Source organism: Sceloporus occidentalis, unplaced genomic scaffold (assembly GCF_023333645.1).
Source record: "Sceloporus occidentalis isolate IW3139 unplaced genomic scaffold, rSceOcc1.0.p SCAF_1, whole genome shotgun sequence".
NCBI lineage: Eukaryota > Metazoa > Chordata > Lepidosauria > Squamata > Phrynosomatidae > Sceloporus > Sceloporus occidentalis.
This window is the reverse complement of record NW_028316981.1, coordinates 11,529,354-11,551,105: the sequence shown is the minus strand read 5'-3', so window position 1 is coordinate 11,551,105 and position 21,752 is coordinate 11,529,354. Positions and strand designations below refer to the sequence as shown.

The following is a 21,752-nucleotide window of genomic DNA, read 5'->3' as shown; positions in this document are numbered from 1 at the left end:
GAGAGACATTTTGCCTTTCTTTTTGGAGCCGGCAGGGTGCTCAATCAGGGCTGTGGCATGTAGTGGCCGCAGCCCTGATCCAGCGAGGAAAGGGGCCGCGGCAGGCCACTCCAAATGGGTGGTCTGTTTAGCCCCTACATCATCATATAATGGTAAACCAGGTTACAGTTTGTTGTATTCTGGCTTATTGTTGCATCCAAACGAGCCCACGCAAACAAAACACAGTTTGTTAGCCAGCTACAAACCATGCATAGATATCATAGTTTTATTGTTAGTGTACCAATTTGGGCTTGTTTAAACCATGGCATGTCATTACATGTAACCTTCGAAACATGTCTATACCTTGTTTCCCTAGTTCCTTACCCTGAAACAGGATATGACAAAACGAACAGGGGACAAACAGAAATGGAGAAAAGAATAAATTTTGTGAAGGTTAAGGGAACATCAATGGTTACTAATCAAGCTATCTATATAATAATGGTTAGGATAGTCAATGATGAAGACTGCAGTTGCATTTGTCTTACTGGTGGGCTTCCTATATAATAATAATAATAATAATAATAATAATTATTATTATTATTATTATTATTATTATTATTATTATTATTATAAGTTTATTTGTATTTTCCCACTTCTCCCAACGGATCGAAGTGGGATTACAACCAGAAATCTCCATACAATGGCAATCATATCTAAAATACACATCATAAAAACATCAAACAATATAAAATCTCATTACAACAATCACAGGGCAGCAGTCAGGTTATACCATTTTAACTGGAAGTAGGGTTTTCTATAGTTCTTTATAGAAGGTCAGATGGATAGGCCCGCCGGAAGAGATCCATCTTTAGTGCCTTCTTAAAGGCGTCTAAGGTCGTAATGAGACGGATCACTTCTGGCAGATTATTCCATAACGTGGGGGCCAAAGCTGTGTATGCTCTTTTAGAAGTAGCCGATAATCTGATCTTTGGATAGTCTAATAAGCTCTTCCCTGTTGTCTTGAGGGTGTGGGGCGGATTGTGTAGGGAGAAGTGTTCCCTCAATTAACTCGGGCCCAAGCCATGTAGGGCTTTAAAGGTAATCACCAACACTTTGTATTGCGCCCGGAAGCTGATTGGCAGCCAGTGTAAGGATTTTAAGACATGTGTTATATGGTCTGACCTGGAAGTTCCAGTAATCAATCTGGCTGCTGCATTTTGAATTAGCTGAAGCTTCTGAACCTGGTACAAAGGTAGCCCCATGTAGAGTGAATTACAGGAGTGTAAGCGAGAGATTACCAGTGCGTGTACCACCATTTCAAGGTCCTTTCGGTCCAGGTAGGGACCCAGCTGGCGTATCAGCTTAAGCTGGTACCAAGCAATCCTGGTCATCACATTCACTTGAGATGATAACTGTAGAGATGGATCCAGGAGTACTCCCAAACTGCAGACTTTGTCCTTAGGGGTAAGCGTGACCCCATCCAGGACTGGGTGACAAATCTCCATCCCTGGACTTGGGGTACCTATCACAAGTACCTCCATTTTCTCTGGATTCAGTCTGAATTTCTTTTCCCTCATCCAGCCCATTACTAAAGCCAGGCAGGTATTCAGTGGAGAGATGTATCATTAGTCACTGTATCAGTTGGGAGACATAGAGAGGTAGATCTGGGTGTCATCAGCGTACTGATAACACTGTGCTCCATGTCTTCGGATGATCTCTCCCAGCAGCTTCATGTAAATATTAAATAGCATGGGGGACAGAATGGCGCCTTGAGGGACACCAGATATCAGTTCTCTTTTAAAGGAGCAACTATCCCCCATCCTCACCATCTGGAATCTGTCTGAGAGGTAGGAACGGAACCACTGGAGTGCAGTGCCCTCAATACCCAACTCTCTCAGGCGTTCCAGAAGGATACCATAATCAATGGTATCAAAGGTTGCTGAGATGTCCAAGAGCACCAGCAGGGTCACACTTCCCCTGTCGATGCCCAGACAGAGATCATCGATCAAGGTGACCATGGCCGTCTCAACTCCGTATCCTGCTCTGAAGCCAGTTTGAAATGGGTCCAGATAATCAGCTCCATCCAGGACAGCGTGGAGTTGAAAGGCGACTGCCCTCTCGATCACCTTGCCCAAGAACGGTAAAAGGGAGACCAGTCTGTAATTGTTTCTCGTCAGGGGACCTAGGGAGGGCTGACTGATCACTATATGAACAAAATTTTGGACTAGATACAGTTTTAGTCCTGACCCAGCAGGGCACTTCCTATTTTCTTAATCATTGGATTATCTCCAGTCCAGTTCATAAGCATAGATGATGATGATAACAAAAACAATAAAAAATATTTCTTTCTCGCCTTTCCTCAAGACTTGAGGCAGGGTAACATGAACTATAGTTTACCATGATGTGCAAATATGGCTATACTGTCATGCCATAAAAATTCCAGACACCATATCTCAGAATCCTAGAGTTGGAAGCGACCCCGTGGGCCATCCAGTCCAACCCCTAGCCATGCAGGAACACACAATGAAAGCACTCCTCACAGATGGCCATCCAGCCTCTGTTTAAAAACCTCCAAAGAAGGAGACTCCACCACACTCCACGGCAGCACATTCTACTGTTGAACATGTGTTACCATCAGGAAGTTCTTAAGGTTTAGGTGAAATTTATTTCCTGTAGCTCAAATCCATTGTCCCGTGTCCTTGTCTTTAAAGCATCAGAAAACAAGCTTGCTCCATCCTCGATATGACATTTCTTTAAATATTTAAACATGGCTATCATATCCCTTGTTAACCTTCTCTACCCTAGGCTAAACATACCCAGCTCCTTACACTGGTCCATATAGGGCCTGGTTTCCACCTTCACCATTTTGGTCACCCGTCTCTGGACACGCTCCAGCTTGTCAATAACCTTGAACTGAAAAAGAATCACCTTTGAGTCTCAACATCATCTCCTGGAAGGCAGTGCTGTTCTGACAGAAATCACCATACCGCTGCCTTATGTCCTCTAGTCTTAGAGGCGCAGACTCCTCATCTTCCCTGGTGATTAAGAGAGAGAAATTAGGGCAAATTTGGATCACTTCTTCAAAATTCAGACTAGAACCCAGAGCAGATTCACTACCCACAGACCTAGAAGCCATCAGCTGCTACTGGTGTAATGGGGAAGGGAGCATGGTTATCTAGGGAATGCTAGAGGGCTGAACTGGGGGCCAATGGATTGCTCCCCACCCCTGACATAGCAAGTCCTGGAATCATATTACCAGTAAAACAAACAAACTAATAGTTGCCCCACAGCACTGGTGTTTCATTTTCCTTACAACCTGAAATCCCTTCTGGCTCCTTTTCCCTTATGAGAGAAACTGGAAGAAAACATTTTAAGACGGTCACATATCACCAAGGACTACTCCAGGTTGACTGAAGGAAGAGAAACTTTGTGATACTGGAGGAGGAGGAGAATCAGCTGCACAGAAATACAGAACTCAAAAAATGGCCATGTAACAGCTTGGTTCTTACCTGCTCTTGATGCTTCCAGCTTCCTGCAGGGAAGAAAGGGGAAGAAAGGACATGAATGGTAAGATGCACAGAAGAAAAACTTTTGCTTTTTCTAGAAAGCAAAAGTCCAGTGGAATCATAACTTTTTAACTTTTTAGTTAATTTTATGAGTTCAAGGAGTGACTCAGTTTTATCCCTGTATGTATTTTGATATCATGTATTTTATTGTAGATATGATCAGTTGTTGATATGGTCAGTTGACTAATCAATAAACTTGTTGCATAAGGCAAGACAAGACGTGAAGAGATAAGTAGAAAGAAATACAGTCGGCCCTCTATATTCACAGGTGTTTGGGATACAGGACTGCTGCAAAAGTGGAAAAATAATGAATATCTCTACCCCCCGCCCCCAGTCTTAAACACACTGCAGAAATAATCCAGTTTGAGACTGTTTTAACTACCCTGGCTCAATGCTAGGGAATTCTGAGAACTGTAGTTTTGTGAGGCATTTAGCCTTCTCTGTCAGACAACTCTGCTGCCACTACAATCTGCAATTTCTAGCATTCCTTAGCACTGAGCCAGGGCAGTTAAAGTGGTTTCAAACTGAATTATTCCTGCTGTATGTTTTGGACCCCAGTCTATGTTGCTATTTCTATCGGCAAAGGAACCCGAGTTCCATCCTACTGTAGTGGGGCATGCCAGGCCTCGTAGTCCTGGACATGGCTGGAGAGGAGGAATGAAGCCACAGCAGGGTGACCAGTGCTAGGCAAGGCTCCGAGGTGGATGGGGAAATAGGGATACTCAGTGTTATTTCATGCATTTATGAGTTACTAAACTTTTTTTTAGTTTTCGCTACATTTTCTAATCTATGTGTGTTGTCTTTGATTTTCTGCAATAGGCTGCAAAACCTTTTTTTTTTAATTGCATTTAATTATTGATGGCAAACTAACAAATAATCAAATTTGCAAAATTTAAAGCTGAGAAAGTCAAGGTTCAACAGTATAACACTGCCTAAGGCAGAATTGGATTTGTGGAACTAATTGCCACAAGATGTTCCAACGGATAATAGCACATTTTTAAATGATAACCTCTCAGTTGGAATGACAGTTTACATGTCATATCAACACACTGCTACTAAGACAGCTTATGATTCTGTGTGTGTGTGCATCTGTACCATCATGTCAACTGTCCCACAAAAAGATAAAAACACCAGACAACTGAGAAAAAGGAAAAAAAATGAGAAAAAAGAAAAAAATGAGAAAAATATGCTATGGACTTCTGGGATTTTTAGTTTCATGGACCACCAGAGTTCTCTGACAGGGAAGGCTAAATATCTCACAAAATTACAGATCTCAGATTTCCGTAGCACTGAGTCATGGCAGTTAAAGTGGTGTCAAACTGCTTTAATTTCTCCAGCGTGGCAGCAGCCTTAAACAAAAATCTAACCACTATGTAGCTTTTAGAAATAATGTGAGGGATGTAAATATAGGAACACCTTTAAATGCATTCATAATTTTAAAAAATCTCATAATTTTTCCAGCAAAAGGTTAGCTTGGAGGGGAAAATGGAAGCAGGAAAAAACAACAACACCCAAGTTTTTTCTCCCTGTATTTTTTCTGTTTTTGTTCTAGTTTTTCATATGTCTAATGGGAAGAAAGCATAATAAGCAGATGTCATCTTAATTTAGCTTGACCACAGTTTGAAGCTTTCGGAAAAAAGCAGATCTTGAACATAGGCAGAGAAAATCCCTGACACTTACAAAAATTAAGTGAGGGCTGTAGGACAAGACGTTAACTCCTCGTTCCCAGACCTTGGCTATTTGAGGTGGTAGGTACTCCACACAACAGAGACTGGAGGGCATCCTAGAAACCTACCACAATCTCCTTGCTGTTGTTCTCTCCCTGTCCATCCTCTGTATCCCCCTCTGTTTTTGGGTCAATCACTTCTGTATCAACTGACACCTTTGAATAAAAAGGGGGGAAACAGTACTGTTAACAAAACCAAAAGGTAGGCTATTCTTTTGCTGGCTTCGCCTCTATTTTAAAAAATATTAAAGATTAATAACACAATCAAACAATGGATACACTTGTAAATCACAATAAGCCACCACGTGTGTTAATTATGTTTTGTTGTTTAAGCTATGAAGTGCATGATTAAACAAACAAACCATGGCTTATCTTCCCCATGACTGGTTTGCTTCTGCCCTAGAAATTTTGTATGCCTCTGTTTCATGGTGGGTGGACTGCTAGCGAACAAACCAGGGACAAGCCATGGTTTAGGGCCTCTGTTTCATGGTGGACTGCTAGTGAAACAAACCAAGGACAAGCCATGTCACAACAGCTATGGTTTAAAGAAAGCATGATGCCTAACCTAATAAACATGGGAAGTTGAAGGCTTTCATGGCCGGCATCCATAGTTTTCTGCTGGAGAAACATCAGGAAGAAACTCTGCTAGAACATGGCCACATAGCCCGAAAAACCCACAAAAAACTAATAAATGTGGGTTCCGAATATGGTTTGCTAATTAACAAACTTTGGATTGCTAGCAGAAGTGAGTCTGCACATCATAACAAACCACATTTCAACAAACCACATTATGGCTCATTGTAATGCAAGAGTATAGTCAATATTTCACCATCCTGAAATTTCATTAAGGCGAGTTACAGACTGCCGAAATGCGGCAGTCTGCTGCCGCCGCCAGTTGCTGCGTCCGGAAACCGCAGCAGCCAAACGGCGCGGTTCCCGGATGCAGCAAAGGAGTGTGAAAATCACTTGCGGCATCACTTCCGCCACGCGAAGTGCGGACGCAGAGCGTCCGTTACGTCAAAATGGTGGTGGCTGTGTGGAATGACCACCGCCATTTGTTACAGACTCAGTCCATGCTAGGGTTAGGGGCGTCTGGAAGAGGGTGCCCCATCTATAACAGGCCTAAGTTTCAAATAAGACAACACTCAAACCAAGTTGAAAAACAGCACAATGAATCAGCATATCATGATTAAATAAATTAAAGATTTGAGTAAGCCTCTTTTGGACACTTGTGGTCCCTTTGCTCCTTCTTTTGCAAAGTCATAAGTACACCAAAAGGCTCTCTTTTAGCACAGTTTTCCATTACATCTGAACCAGCAAATTATAACTTACTTGCTAATTAGCTTACTTGCTGTTTACCGCTATGATCTTTGGAATAGCGGTATATAAATAAAACTTATTATTATTATTATTATTATTATTATTATTATAGTTTTCAGCTTTGGAATAAACCATGACAGTAAACTAACTTCAGACCTACAGTTTAATAACTTTGTTTCTTCCCATGTTGGACAAAATAGGAACCTATTTATTTATTTGTATCCCACCCTCCCTCCAATGAGCTCAATAGATCTTCTTTCTCCCCACTTTCTCTGCACAACAACCATGTGAGGTAAGCCAGCCAGCCAGCCTTAGAGAGTGCATGATTGATCCAAGATCACTCAAGAATTGCATGACAAAGCAACATCCTAACAATTATGCTGCACTATGGTTAAATGATAACTTCCAGGGGACCTTTAATATAACACAAACATAGCACTCAGATTCCACTTGGAACTGCTATGGGTGCAACCTACAGAATCCTAGGGTTTGTAGTTTTGTCAGGCACCAGAGCTTTCCAACTGAGAATTCTACATACCCCTTTCAAAACTGCAGATCCCAGGATTCCACACAATGAAACCAAGCCAGTTGACATGGAATCAAACTGTGTAGTTTAAAAGTGCTCATTTCTTCCTGTCTCAAAATGAGGAGCAAAGAATGCTGGCTTTCCATCCATGATACAGCATGCATCTATACTATAGAAAATAATGCAATTTGACACCACTTTAAGTGCTCTAGCTCCACCCTGTAGAATACTGGGAACTGTAGTTTAACAAGGTCTTTAGCCTTCTCTGCCAAAGAGTGCCAGCGTATCACAAAACTACAAATCCCAGGATGGAGCCATGGCAGTTGAAGTGGTGTCAAACTGCATTTCTACAGTGTAGAAACACCCCCAGTGACCCAGAATCAGGGTCAGCTACAAATCTATTTGCTTCCAAACTTCTAAAACACCTCACAAGGCTGTTGTGAAGACAGAGGAAGACAGACAGCAACATCCTGAGGTCAGGTCCCTTCACTGGACTGTAACTCCCAGAATCCCTCAATCAGCATGGACTCAGGCCATGTTAGCTAGGAGATTTTGAAAGCTGTTGTCCAAGAAAGCAATTTCTCCTCCCCCTACAAACTACCAAAAGCTCATTAGTACCTTGTCATGATTTCTGTATTTCTCTTCTTTGGCATCTTCAGTTATTAATTCTTCACTGCTACTCTCATCCTCCGTTTTAATCCTGTTTTCTCCAGTTTCTAAGAGGTCTGTCAGAGTCTCCTTTGATTCCTGGGGAGGGAAGTGGGAAAGAAAGAAAAAAAAAATCACTGAATTTTGTTCCAAATCAGAGCACCATAGACATTTCTGTGGTTCAAAGAACTCAATGAGAAAAGTGCATGAGGACAGTCCTGTTACTGATTCCCTTTATACTTTTTTGTCTGCCAGTCTGCAGGAATATTCTTATAATTCTAGAGTTGGAAGAGACTTCAAGGGTCACCCAGTCCAATCCCCCACTGTGCAGAAATGCATAATCAAAGCACCCCCGACAGATGGCCATCCAGCCTCTGTTTAAAAACCTCCAAAGATATATATTGTATTGTTTTTTACTTGCTAAAACTAAGGTGGCATAGAATGATAGAATCACAGAGTTGGAATAGACCACAAGGATCATCAAGTCTAATACTCTGTCATACAGGAACACACAATCAAAGCACCCCCGACAGATGGCCATCCAGCCCTGTTTAAAAACCTCCAAAGAAGAAGACCCCACAACTCTCAGAGACAGCGTTTTCCACTGTCAAATAGCTCCTATTATCAGGAAGTTCTTATTACTGTTTAGCTTGAATCTCTTTTCCTGTAGGTTGAATCCCTTGCTCCACTTTGTAGTCTCTGGAGCAGCAGAAATCAAGCTTGCTCCATCCTCAATAAGACATCCCTTCAAATATTTAAACATGGCTATCACATCACCTCATAAACTTCTCTTTTCCAGGCTAAATATACCCAGCTCCCTAAGCCATCCCTTATAGGGCATAGTTTCCAGACCTTTCACCATTTTGGTTAAAGCACCAGAGTTACCCTTCTGTTTTAAACCACTACACGGTGAAAAATAGGGATGTGCCTTCAACTTGCCTGTCAATTTATAGCAACTCTATGAATTTCACAGGAAAGGTCTTCATAGGCAAGGAATACTGTGGACCCTTGTTATAAGCTGGGGTTTGGTTCCAGGATCCGCTGTGTATAACAATTGTTGTAAACAATTTACTATGCCCCTACCTCATGATCCTGCAGTGAGGAAGAAAGACTGGGAGTATCTTGGGAAGCAGATAACTGTCCATCCATAAACCCAGAAAAATGGTCCACCTCCTAGAACAAAGTGCCTGTTAAACAACTGCAATTAAGACCAAAGAAAGCCGTTTTAAAGAGTCTGCTGTGATGCTCCAGCTGTAGAATCCCCCAGAGGCCAGACTGGCACTGACAAAGGCCTAATTCCAGTATCAAATTAAAAAGTGGCTCTTCTCCAAATTTTTGAGGCCCAAGGTGAAGCCCTGTCTAGGCTGTGGGAGCACACAATGGCTTTAATTTGGCTTACATTTAAAATGTACCCTCCCATAGATATTATCAAAATAGGGTGGGTTAAAAATATTTTAACAAAAAATAACATTTAAGGAGATAACCCATCTTACACCTATTGTAATTCATTGCAATTACTTCTATTTCCAGTGTCCACACTGAGTGCTGTTCCTTTATGTGTTCAAACAGGCACCACTAATGAATTAAAAGGCGTTATCAGCAAACTTCAGGAAACTCAAGGTTTGCAAATGCGTGAAAGATAGTTAAGTAAAAACCCTATATTTGGAGCACAGGAAGGAGAAGAGACCTTGAAAACATGCACAGTAGCTTTGGAAAGCTGACTGGCTATTTTCGGTGGGAAAATGAAACAGGATAATATACTTAATATAATAATATACTTTATTTGTATACCGCTCTTCTGAAACGATCAAAGCTGCAATCCTGAAGGAAGAAACAATTTATGCTGCAATTTTCTGCTGCAGTTCCTACTGGTAATCTAGAATAATAAAACTTTCTTGCCAAATGCTAAATAGGACATAATACTTCTGTTCTATGAGAAGAAATGATCGGGCAAGCCGCTGAACCTATCTTTAATGCAGCTTTCCTAATCTGCCAATTAACAAACTTTGTGGACTGAAGTACCCACCAACCCCAGGTAACATGGTAAATGGTAAAGAGTAAATAGACAATACCTGGTTGGGAACAGCTGTACTAAGGCAGGAGTGGGTATGAACTCTGATTCTCAACAGCTCTTGTTACTGGCCAGTGTGGCTATGGATGAAGGGAAATCAATTTCGTTTCCAAAAGGTTACCTTTCACCGTCTTGAGGTAGTCCTCCTGTTTTATCATTCCCCACCCTTTGTATTGGAGGTGGACAAATCCTGATCTCTCACCACTGGCCAGGCTGTCTGGGGCTGGTGGGAAATGGAGTTCCAAAACATTGGGAAGATCACAAATAAATAACATATGTCTCTATTCCTCGTGCGTACCCACCAGTCAAACTATTATCAATATGTTTTCTTTTTTATTGTCTCCAAACTGTCTCTGCAGTACTTATTTTTATTTGGGTTATATCTTCACTTAGGAGCCATTTCAGGGTTGTTTACATTACAGAGCAGAGAATCTGACATGACCTGAATCCTTCATCCTGCCAAACTTTGCCCTCGATACAATTCAATACTATAATTTTCAACTCCTGAGCATAAGTAAAACTGCAATTCAAATCTACCCTCTACAGTCCTATCTCTTTTTCTACCTGGCCCCATCTCTATTCCTGACTGGTCCTATCTCTATTCAAGCCTCTGATTCCTATCTTGGGCCCCCTATAGACCCCACCAACAGAACTCCATGAGCTGTAACTAGCTGGCTCTACCCAGACTTGCCTGTCACTGCATCTAAGGGATGATTTCCTAATTTAGTGCAACAAGATCAAGGTGCTGAAAAAGGAAAATGTAATTCCTACTAGTAATGAATTGATGGTTGCCTGTTCATTCTCTTTGCTGTCTCCTTGCAGCACCTGTTCACAGTCTCTTGACTCATCCGTTTTATCGTTCATGTTATCCAGATACTCCTCTACTACATCCTGAAGGAAAAAACGAAAGGGGAATGAAAATGTAGCATCCATGCTTCATTTAAACATGCATTTTAAAGTAACATACAATCCCAAATGTGCAGTGTGTCATTAGTCCGTAAATGTACCTCAACAGAACCCAATTAAGTGTTTAACATTCCCTTCTAGTCTATTCAATTTATTGTGGGTGGTGAGGTTCAAAGGTTCTGGAGACAAATTTCCCACCCCTATGAGCCATTGGAGGCTGCTCTGAGTTGTTTTGTGAGACATTTAGCCTTCTCTGTCAGAGCTCTGGTGCCACAACAAACTACAAGTCCCAGGATTCCTGGCACTAAGCCAGGGCAGTTAAAGCAGTCTCAAATTGGATTATTTCTCTCTTCTTTCAACTCATACCTGCATTTTCTCCTGTGCAATCTTTTCTGTTTCGGCATCCATGATCAATCTGTGATGGTCCCCAGGACAATGTGGTGAACCTGTTAGGGAGGGAAGGAGAGACTGGTCAGCCAGTTTCCAAAAGGGGCTGAAAAGAAAGCTGAAAAGAAAATAAACCACCCTTGTCTTACGGTGCACCAACACTGTAGAAATAATGCAGTTTGACACCACTTTAAGTGCTGCAGCTCCATCTTGTTGAGTCCTGGACTTTGTAGTTTTGCAAGGTCTTTTAGCCTTCTCTGCCAAAGCTGGCTGGTCCCTCGCCAAACTACAAATCCCAAGCAGTTACAGTTGTGTCACACTGAATTATCTTTACAGTGTAGATGCACCTCAGTGAGGCAGAGAAACAGGTGGGAGGGCTCTTTTCATTCTGAAAATCTGTAACTACAAGTGTGCATATGTGTGTGTGTGTGTGTATGATGAGTCCACACCATCCAAGACTGAGATCTGAAGAGCTTCAGCTGAAAAGTTGGCCCTGCATTCCCTAACACATCCTGCTTGGAGATGCCAACAATGCCTCTGAACATATGTAGAGTGCCACTGGCACCCCAGGAAGCAAGCAGGCTCACCTCAACACCCAGCTGTCTGGAAGAGGAGAAGAAAAAGAATAAGAATAGGAATTGGTCCAAAAAGGCAAAGGGATGAAGGGGCATGGTTTTTGTTGCGGTTGTTTAAAGCTGTTCAGCATGTACAGAAAGTATTCCTTTCTCTCGAAAAGAAAAAGAAGAAGAAAAGAGGCAACGGCTGAGGAAAAAGGATGAAAAAGGAAAAAGGCCTCGGTGCATGTAAAGTATTCCTTTTTCTAAAAAAGAAGAATGGGAAAAGAAGAAGAAGAAAGGAAGCAATGGGTGGAGGAACAGGACTGAAAAGGAAAATGCCTTGGAGCATGTACAGAAAGTATTCCTTTTCTTAAAATGAAAAAGAAAGAGATAAAAGAAGAGGATTAAAAATAAAAATATTTTGGAGCATGTACAGAATGCTTTCCTTTGTCTTAAAAAGGATGTAAAAAGAAGGGGAAGAAGAAGAATAAAAGAGCAAATGGTTGGAGGAACAGGATGAAAAAGAAAAGTGCTCTGGAGCATGTACAGAAAGCTTTCCTTTTTTAGAAGAATAAGAAAAGCAGCAAAGGAACAGGATTGTTTTTTAAGAAGGAACAGGATGAAAAACAAAACTGCTCTGGAGCATGTACAGAGAGCTTTCCTTTTTCTTTAAAATAATAATAATAAGAGAAGCAAAGAGACAGGATTTTTTTAAAAGAAGGAATAGGATGAAAAAGGAAAAATGCTCTGGAGCATGTGCAGAAAGTATTTTTGTTGTTGTTTTATATATAAAATAATATCCCCAAACCCTTGCCAAGGATGAAGCAGGGCCAGGTCTCACCTCACCCTTGTCCCAAAAAGGGAGGCTGAGCTGGAGTCCAGGCCTTGCTGCTGCTGCTGCTGCTGTTGCAATTCGTCCAGGCGAGGGTTCCTCTGAGCATGTGCAGAGTGCAGAATGCAGCCTGGGCCAAAATAAGCTCTTCCCCCTTTTGCAGCAACAGCAGCAGCAGCAGCAGCTCATAGGGACGGAAAAGGAAACAGCCGCCGCCGCTTTCCGGGGCGTCAACGCTGATGAGGAGGGGGGAGCCTCTGAGCATGTGCAGAGTGCCATCCACCCCCTCCCTGCCACCCTTCACCTCAGGAAGTCCTTCCCTCAAATAAATGATAAAAGAGACACGGTTTCAGACACAAACATGGCAAGAGAGAGGCCTTTATTCAAGCTCCTGAATGTGAGGGTCTTTGAGGAGGAATGGCTATGTGACCTCAAACTTAAACCACCTCAGAAAGTACCAGAGAAATGGCGAACTCTGGGGGTTGTAGTTTCCCAAAGCAGACCTGGGAGCTCAAAATGGCCGCTCTGAGGCCTGTTCCCAAACTACACTTCCCAGGCTCCCTTGCGCGGAGGAAGAAGGCACCCTCAGGACCGGCCCTGAGGGAAATAATGGCCTATAATCAACGAGTCTCCCCCCCCAACAAACGGTGGCCTTTAAGGGGTTTTTTTGGACTTCAGCTCCCAGAAGCCTCAGCCACGTTGGCCAATAGCCTGGGATTCTGGGAGATGAAGTCCAAAAAAATCCCTTAAAGGACACAGTTTGGGGGGAATTACTGGCCTAAATGGAGCTTTTTAACATTTTATTTTTTTTTATTATTATTATTTTGGGAGTATAATTTACCACAGATTTTTTTTAAAAAGGAGTCCTCTTTTTCTGTGAAGGGTTAATACTGACTCTTTTTTAGAAGTGTGTAAGGCAGAAACTGGGATGAAACTGGATTAAAGTGGCACTGTGTAGAATAGGATACAGTTCCTGGGGTTGGAGTGCGAAAATTAAAATTAAATTATTATTATCATTTAATATATATGACGAGGAAAATGTCTCGTTTTTAAACTTTCTGGACCTCTGGTTGCCAGAAATAAGGAGCCGGTAACTAAAAAACAAAACAAAACAAAAAATTAGCTGCATCTACACTGCACAATTGACATGGTTTGACACCGCTTTAACTTCCTTGCCTCCATGCTATGGTATTCTGGGATGTGTAGTTTTCTGATGTATCAGCGTGCCAGGTAGCCTGAGCTGTAGACTAGGGTCGCATTTGCACTGCAACATTAACTCAGTTTGGCACCAGTATAATTGGTATGGGATTCTGGGATTTTGTAGTTTTGCAACGTGTCAGCATGCAAAGGGACCTTGCAGCACCTTTGGTCCAAAACACACACTGTGGAAATAATTCAGTTTGAGACTGCTTTAACTGCCCTGGCTTAATGCTGCAGAAATCCTGAGAACTGTAGTGTCTTGTGGCACCAGAGCTGTCTCTGACAGAGAAGGCAGAATGTCTCACAAAACTACAGTTCCCAGAATTCCCTAGCACTGAGCCAGAGCAGTTAAATTGGATTATTTCTTCAGTGTGTTTTGGGCCTAACTGTGCAAAAGAAGTTGTAGCATGAGCTTTGATTAGGTAGACAAGGATTGCATTTGAACTCCAGAATTCGTGCAGTTTGGCATCGGTTTAACTGCCATGGCTCCATGCTATGGGATTCTAGGAACTGTAGGGTATCTGATATCTAATTAACTGTGTGAAATAAATTGTAGCCTGAACTTTGGTTAGATTAGGGTTGCACCTGCACTGTAGAATTACGTAATGCAGTTTGAAACCACTATAACTGCTATGGGATTCTCGGATTTGTACTTTTGTGAAATGTCAGCATGCAAACCTTTGAGGCTGTGTGAGAAAGAGTTGTGGCATGGGCTTTGGTCCAAGCCACACTGCAAAAATAATCCACTTTGAGACCACTTTAACTGCCCTCAGTACTGGGGAATCCTGGGACCTGTAGTTTATTGTGGCACCAGACCTCTCAGAGAGAAGGCTCAGTGTTTCACAAATCCAGTTCCCAGAAATCCCTAGCACTGAGCCGCAACAGTTAAAGCAGTGTCAATTGGATTATTTCTGCAGTGCAGAATTCATGGTTTGACCCTGCTTTAACTGCCATGGCTTTGTGCTATGAGATTCTGGGAAGTGTAGTTTTCTGACCCAGCAGCATGTGAAGGGAGGTTGCAGCAGCTTTGAGACTAACTGCATGAAAGAAAGCATGAGCTTTGGTAGATAACGTTTGGATCTGGACTGCAGAATTCATGCAGTTTGACACCGCTTTAACTGCCATGGCTCCATACTATGGGATTTGTAGTTTTGTGAGATATCAGTGTGCACGAAGGGACCATGCAGCACCTTTGAGACTTAACTGTGCTTCAGTAGACTAGGGTTGCATCCACACTACAGAAATAATAGCGTTTGACTCCACTTTAGCTGCCATGGCCCCATGCTATGGAAATTTGGGATGTGTAGTTTTCTTAGGTATCCCCATGCAAAGGGATCTTATGGCACCTTTGAGACTAGTGGTGCAAAATAAATTGTGGCATGAGCTGTGGTAGACTAAGGTTGCATCCGCACTGCAGAACTCATGTAATTTGATACTGCTTTAACTGGCCATGGCCCAGTGCTATGGATTTCTGGGATTTGTAGCTTATGCTGACATCAGCACTCTCTGACAGAGGCGGCTAGATATCTCCCAAAACTGCAAATCCCAGAAATCCATAGCATTGAGCCGTAACCATTAAAAAGGTCAAACTGCATTAATTCTGCATCCAAATGCAGCTTCTGTTAGCTAAACAACCAAAGCATTCACCCTATTAATCAGATCTTTCTCCATTTGACTATTTTCTGTTTCCAGATCTTTAAAAGAATTTGAAAGGGAGGTAATTTTTGAATGATTCAGAGGTGATAGCAGCAGCAGAGCAGTATTTCAGTGACCAGACCTCAGAAGAAAAATTGGAAGTGTCAGAGAAACCTGAGGAACAATGTGCCAGGCGCATCAGACTTTGGGGGTGAATATGTGGAATATCATATAAGTTTTGTGGCTCTAAGCCTTTCCCTTCCAAGAACATTTCAGCACCCCCTCATATTTCAGATGGCAAAAGCCTTGGGATGAGGATTTGTCTTGTTGGAGCACGTCTTTAAAGAACCGTACGCACAGAAGGAACTTCGGAAAATGAAAACAACAGCAGCAGGATCTCTGTTACAGCAGACTTAGGAAAATGTGCCTTTTTGGACTACTTTCTGGAAAGGGGGTTCTTTCACACAACAGAATTACAAGGCTACGAATCTACTTTACCTGCCATGGATTCATCCTGTGTATCCTAGTATATATGAACTGCAAATCCCAGGATTCCGTAGCATGTTGCCATGGCAGTTAAAGTGGAATCATAGCACTATAATTGTGTAGTATGAAAGGGCCCGGGTGTACTTCCCTCTTGTCCTGCAATACATCTCTGTTCCTAAAAGTTTGCCCTAGTCTCGCCAACTCCACTAGTTCAAAAGCAAGACAGTGCCCCCCAAATTTTGGGATGGAGTGCTGGGAAGGGAGCAAAGGACTACAGAAGACATCCCTCAGATGTTCACACATGTGCCACCGAATTCCTCCCCCCACCATCTATACAATTCATTGGTTCACTCCATATAGTTTTCTAGAAAACACTGCAAAGCATCCAGATTTTTATGTCTGCTAGCTGTGAGCCTTGTATTTCCAATGACAGCCAATGAGCTAAATCTTGTAGTAAGCATCTTAGCAGAAAGGAGACACACATTTGCAAATCTAAACACACAAACAGATCTAGCAATGCTTTCTCTTCCATTTGAAACTCTTTATTCACCATTCTGATTGTAACACACTTGAATTAGAATGCACATTCCCACAGTAGCTGTAATGCAAAAAAATCAAAAAGAAAAAGCAGCAGCTTGGAAAAGACTGTCCACAACACAAGAAAAGTTTTAAGTCACCAAACACTAGTGAACTTCACCTAAAATTTAAGGCATCAGTACTGTCCTCTGAATCAGTTGTCCTTCATGTCCATTTTCTCACTAAACTTCTTTTGTGTACACAGTTGTGGTTTATTTGTTTTTAAACAAAACAGAAAACAAACCTTTTTTCAAAGTACAGAAGCTGCTGGAAACAACAGACAGCTTGACTCCTGCTCTCCATAAGTAACTGCAAAAACGGAGACATTTTCCAACTGCCTTTCTTTGCTTTTGCACAAAACACGTTTGATTTTTTTAGTTCCTTCCCTCTGTTCTGCATAAGCATTCAAAAATATGTTTTAATTGCATTTTTGTGAAATTTGGACAGCTGTGGGTTCATAACGTTGACATATCAGACAAGATATAAAGAAATCTCTTGTGTATGCCCATGTCATGTTCATGCAAGCTGGCAAACAGACCGGGTAATCTTTCATTTAATTATAACTTCTTGTTTTGTCTGAACCAAACAGTGAGGGAGTTGGAGGCTTTGGGGGGGGGTGGCACTTTGGGGCCCCAAGAGATGCATGTGATGCTTAAACTGCACTTTGCCCATGCCTGATTTAAACAAAACCTACTCCCTCTTTATGGCACATAACTGATGTTTTCTCCCTCGTGCATTCTCTGATGTCTAAGCAGTGTCTCTTTTTGACCATAGCGCTCCCCGCACTCCAGGCATTCGTAAGGTTTCTCTCCTGTGTGGACTCGCTGATGCCTCATCAAGGTTTCTCGCTGGTTAAAGCTTTTCCCACACATCAGACATGAGAAAGGTTTTTCTCCTGTGTGTATTCTTTGATGTCTAATCAACTTGGCTTTTTCGCCAAAGCTTTTCCCACACTCTGAGCATGGGTACGGCTTCTCCCCTGTGTGGATTTTCTGGTGGGCAGCAAGATTTCCTTTCCGAGAGAATCGCTTACGACACCACGGGCAGTCGTACGTTTTCTCCCCAGTCTGAACCCTCTGATGCCTATTCCATCTGATCCTGTTGTAGAAATGTCTCCCACGCTCAGAGCACTCATACAGCCGCTCACCTGTGTGGGTTGTCTGATGTACAAGGAGGTTTCCTTTGTTTGGAAAGCCCTTTTTACACCCGGGACAGTCGAATGGCTTCTCTCCCAAGTGGATTCTCTGATGTCTCAGCAGTTTACCTCTGTCGTAGAAGCTTTTCCCACACTCAGGGCAACCGTGACACTTCTCTCCTGTGTGGATTTTCTGATGTGCAAAAAGATTGTCTTTCCTCTGGAAGCTCCTCCCGCAGACAACACATTTGTAGGGCCTGATGCCAGTGTGGATCAGCTGGTGTTTTGCAAGCTGGGATCGGTAGTGAAATCTTTTCCCACATTCAGGGCAAGGATGCTTTCTCTCTCTCTTGTAGGACAGGACTTTGTTAAAGCCTCTCATTTGTTCTGTTTGTGGAACAGACCCATGCCATCTCCTCCCTGGCTTCCTCCCCTGAAACTGCTCCCATTCACAGTCTCCCTTGTGGATCGCAGGCTTCAGAGATTCGTCCTCATGGGACTTCTCATGGTACAACTCATGGCCTTCAGCTATCTCAGGACCGTCGCATTGAAGGATCTCCTGTTTCACCTCCATCGTTGCTGGATAATCTGAGGGAACAGGGAAGGAACCCAGATCAAGCAGGGAAGAAGGGGTAGGGTAGGGCGAGAAAAATACAGAAATTATGGAAATGGAAAAACAACAACAAAGAAGGCAAAACCTACTAACCTCAGTGTAAGAGAAGGTGGAAGGCAGACCTAGTTAAAAATAACCAGGGTTTCTTTAGACAGGCTGCTTGGATGACCCTCAACTTCTTCTTTACCCTTCCACCTCTTCCCTGACCATCACTCTACAAGATGTGTCAGGATGAGACCAAAGAATTCAAAATGTGTTGCAGCCATTGAGTCCAGCAGCCAAGTGGTGAGATACAGAAAGAGCAAACCAGCAGAAGGAAATGCATTCAAAAGCAAGACAGTAATCTACATGATCCAGTATCCCTCTTTCCCCAAATTACAACAAAGGAAAAGCCAAGGAGGGAGGTAGGAGGGGGTGTTAGGATCAGGGAGACACACATCACAAAAAGTTAATTTTATCTTTTTATAAGTTTTATATCCTGTCTTTTCTCCCCCAAAATGATACCCAAGGCAGCTCAGATTAACATTAAATAAAAGAAGCCAGCAATTCAAACACAAAACAGAACCGAGTATCAAAACATAATGAAATTAGAGGCATTGGTCAAAACAAATACATGACCTAAAAGCTCCTTATAAAGAAAAGTATATTTTAAAAAATCCTCATCAGCATCCAAAAGGCCATTTGACACAGCGCAATTACAGCATTATGATTCCACTTTCAAACATATCCAGGGATGTGTACAAGAACATTAACAGTGCAAGTGTATTCCTGGTTGTTATGGGTTCAGGACTGAATCCAAGAATACATCCAAGATGGAAAACTGAGTCTTCCAGGGAGAAAGTGATTCTGTTCAGCACAGGCTGAATCCCTGCCTCCTAAATTGCCTTTCAGCTGATCAAAAGCATCTCTGTCTTGTCTGGATTAAGCTTCCATTTGTTCACCCTCATCCAGTCCATTACTGGAACTAGACATCACTTTAAAACAGGATGGACAACTGTATGGGGCCAGTGCCAACACTTTCTCCCAGATCCTTCTCTAGGCTGCACCCACCGACCCATACCAAACCCTAATAGCTGTATTTTCCTCAGGAGTCTTTCTTAAAATGGCTGCAGAAAGTAATGTGACCTCACTCACTCACTACCTGTCATCATTGATGACAGGCATTGCAAAGGAAAACAGAAGTTTAAAGCAGAGTATGGGATTCTGGGGTGCTTGTGGGGAGAGGGTGGGAGTGTTATCATAAATTTAGGAGGGGGGTGTCTGCATGATTTGGGGCAACAATTGCCTGAATATTGTGTTGAATTCTTTTTTAAATGGGGTCTGTTTGGGGGGGGGGGTCAAGATGGAATCCTGAGAGACCATCATAAGCCAAGGTATTGAACAGAAGACTCCCCCACCCCACTGTGTCACCATCCTTGGAATTTGCTTCTCCAGGAAGGACTGGAGACACTAGAAGACACTCCTTCCAAATCCCAACGTCTAGAACAGCAGTACTCAACAAGTGGGTCGCGACCCCTTTGGAGGCCGAATGACCCTTCACAGGGGTCACCTAAGACCATTGGAAAACACATATTTCCAATGGTCTTAGGAACCAAGACACATGGTTGGGGGTCACCACAACACAAGAAACTGTACTAAAGGATCACGTCATTAGGAAGGATGAGAACCACTATTCCAGAAGACAGAACAACAAAAGCTAGGGAATTGCAGGATGCAAAAAGATGGGTTCAGGCATGGACGCTTCACTATCTTGGTGCTGGCAGGCACTATCAAATGCTTTTTCAGGCCAAATACAATTTCTAGGGATGGGGCATTCAAGGGGTAGGATTACAGGTTGAGTCTCCGTTATCTGAAATGCCTGGAACCAGAAGTGTTTTGATATTTTGGATTTTTATTTTATTTTGGAATACCTATTATTTGGAATACATGCATAGCGAGATATCTTGTTGACAGAACCCAAGTCTAACACAAAATGGATTTATATTTCATAGCTGAAAGTAATTTTATAACAACATTTTTAATAATTTTGTGCATGAAACAAAGTTTGGGAACCATAAGAAAACAAAGTGTCACTGTCTCAGCCACCCATGAAAAAAAATTGGTTTTTGGCGTATTTTGGATTTTGAAATTCCAGATAAAGGAGACTCAACCAATACAGGCAAAATTCCATCATATTTGAAATTAAAACTATATTATAGTGTACAACTGAACACTAAAGTTAGAATCGTCCAAGCCGTTGCATTCCCCATCACCGTGTACAGATGTGAGAGCTGGACAGTGAAGAAAGCAGGTATGAAGGAAATCAACGCTTTTGAGATGTGGTGTTAGAGAAGAGTACTGAAGATACCATGGACAGCCAAAAAGAAAAACAAGTGGGTCCTTGGGAAGATAAAGCAAGAAATATCCCAGGAAGCCAAGATGATTACATTAAGGCTGTTGTACTTTGGCCACACCATGAGAAAACATGACTCATTAGAAAAGACAATAATGCTAGGCAAGATGGAGAGAATTAGGAAAAGATGAAGGCTGCATGCTAGATGGATAGACTCAATTAGGGAGATCACATGCCTGAATCTACAAGATTTCGGCAGAGCAGTGGAGGATAGGCTGGGAGATGTCTCATCCATAGGGTTGAAAGAGTCGAGGATGACTCAAAGACAGTTAACAACAACAAAAATGTAGAAGTAAGCCTTAAACGAGGCATTTTTGCCATTAATGAGTTAAAAAAAACTGTACAAACTGGGGAATCACAAAAGGACGGTTTCAGAGAAGGAGTCTCAGGATTGTATGTCCACAAATCACACAAATTGTAATTTCACTTGTGTTCAGCAACCTGCTCAAATCAGGTGAATTAAAAGTAAAGTAAAACATGTGGAGAATGTAAAGGGTGTCTTACTTACCGAAAGATGCTCCATTCTCACAGTTATCCTTCAGAACCTCCCTGTCGAGAGCTCTCTGGCTTGGACCCAGTAAGGCCCATTCACCCTCAGTGAAATGCACAGCCAGCTCCAAGTCTACAGACCCCTGAAACAAGAAGCTTTGGTCAGACCTCACCTGGAACCTTGTCTCCAGTTCTAGGTAGCACAAATCAAGAAGGATATTGACATGCTGGAAAGTGTCCAGAGAAGGGCAGTCAAGATAATCGAAGGTTTGGAGACCAAGCCTTATGAGGAACAACATAGGGATCAGGATTCAATTTCTTGCTTGGCCATGGAAACCCACTTGAGTGAATCACAAACTCTCAGCCTTAGAAAACCCCATCATAGGGTCGCCATAAGTCATTAACGACTTGAAGGCACGCAACAACTTGTCATATAGTACATGGAGTAAACTTGTTTTCTGCTCCTTTAGAGACCAGAACACAAACACATGGATTCAAATGACAAGAAAAGAGATACCATTTAAACACGGTGAAGAAATACTTGACAGCGGGTACTGTTGGATAATGAAACAAATTGCCTTGGAGGGTTGTGGACTGTCCTTGTTTGGAGGTCTTTAAACAGAAGTTGGATGGGCCCCATGCTTTAGTAGTGTATTCTTGCATGGCAGGGGCTAGGCTAAATGGCCTTTGTGGCCTCTTCCAGCTCTT

General features: G+C 42.3%; 1 protein-coding gene and 1 pseudogene across 3 annotated transcripts in view; both read right to left on the bottom strand.

Moving 5' to 3' along the window:
* Positions 1-21,752, bottom strand: part of LOC149320739 (uncharacterized) — a 71,188-nt gene that overhangs the window by 6,169 nt on the left and 43,267 nt on the right. For both annotated transcript variants that reach the window (XM_089502674.1, XM_089502682.1), the window contains 8 exons: positions 21,064-21,187; positions 11,109-11,188; positions 10,608-10,727; positions 8,849-8,938; positions 7,736-7,864; positions 5,341-5,427; positions 3,489-3,511; positions 2,908-3,014 (listed from right to left, as the gene is read on the bottom strand). In XM_089502674.1, coding sequence (XP_089358800.1) covers positions 2,908-3,014; positions 3,489-3,511; positions 5,341-5,427; positions 7,736-7,864; positions 8,849-8,938; positions 10,608-10,727; positions 11,109-11,188; positions 21,064-21,187 — 760 coding nt within the window. The remainder of the gene's footprint in view (positions 1-2,907; positions 3,015-3,488; positions 3,512-5,340; positions 5,428-7,735; positions 7,865-8,848; positions 8,939-10,607; positions 10,728-11,108; positions 11,189-21,063; positions 21,188-21,752) is intronic.
* LOC149320740 (uncharacterized) lies at positions 11,713-18,554 on the bottom strand (annotated as a pseudogene). The gene is made up of 3 exons (XR_016278009.1): positions 18,257-18,554; positions 17,110-18,138; positions 11,713-11,732 (listed from the first exon to the last, which is right to left on the bottom strand). The product of XR_016278009.1 is annotated as an uncharacterized LOC149320740 (transcript).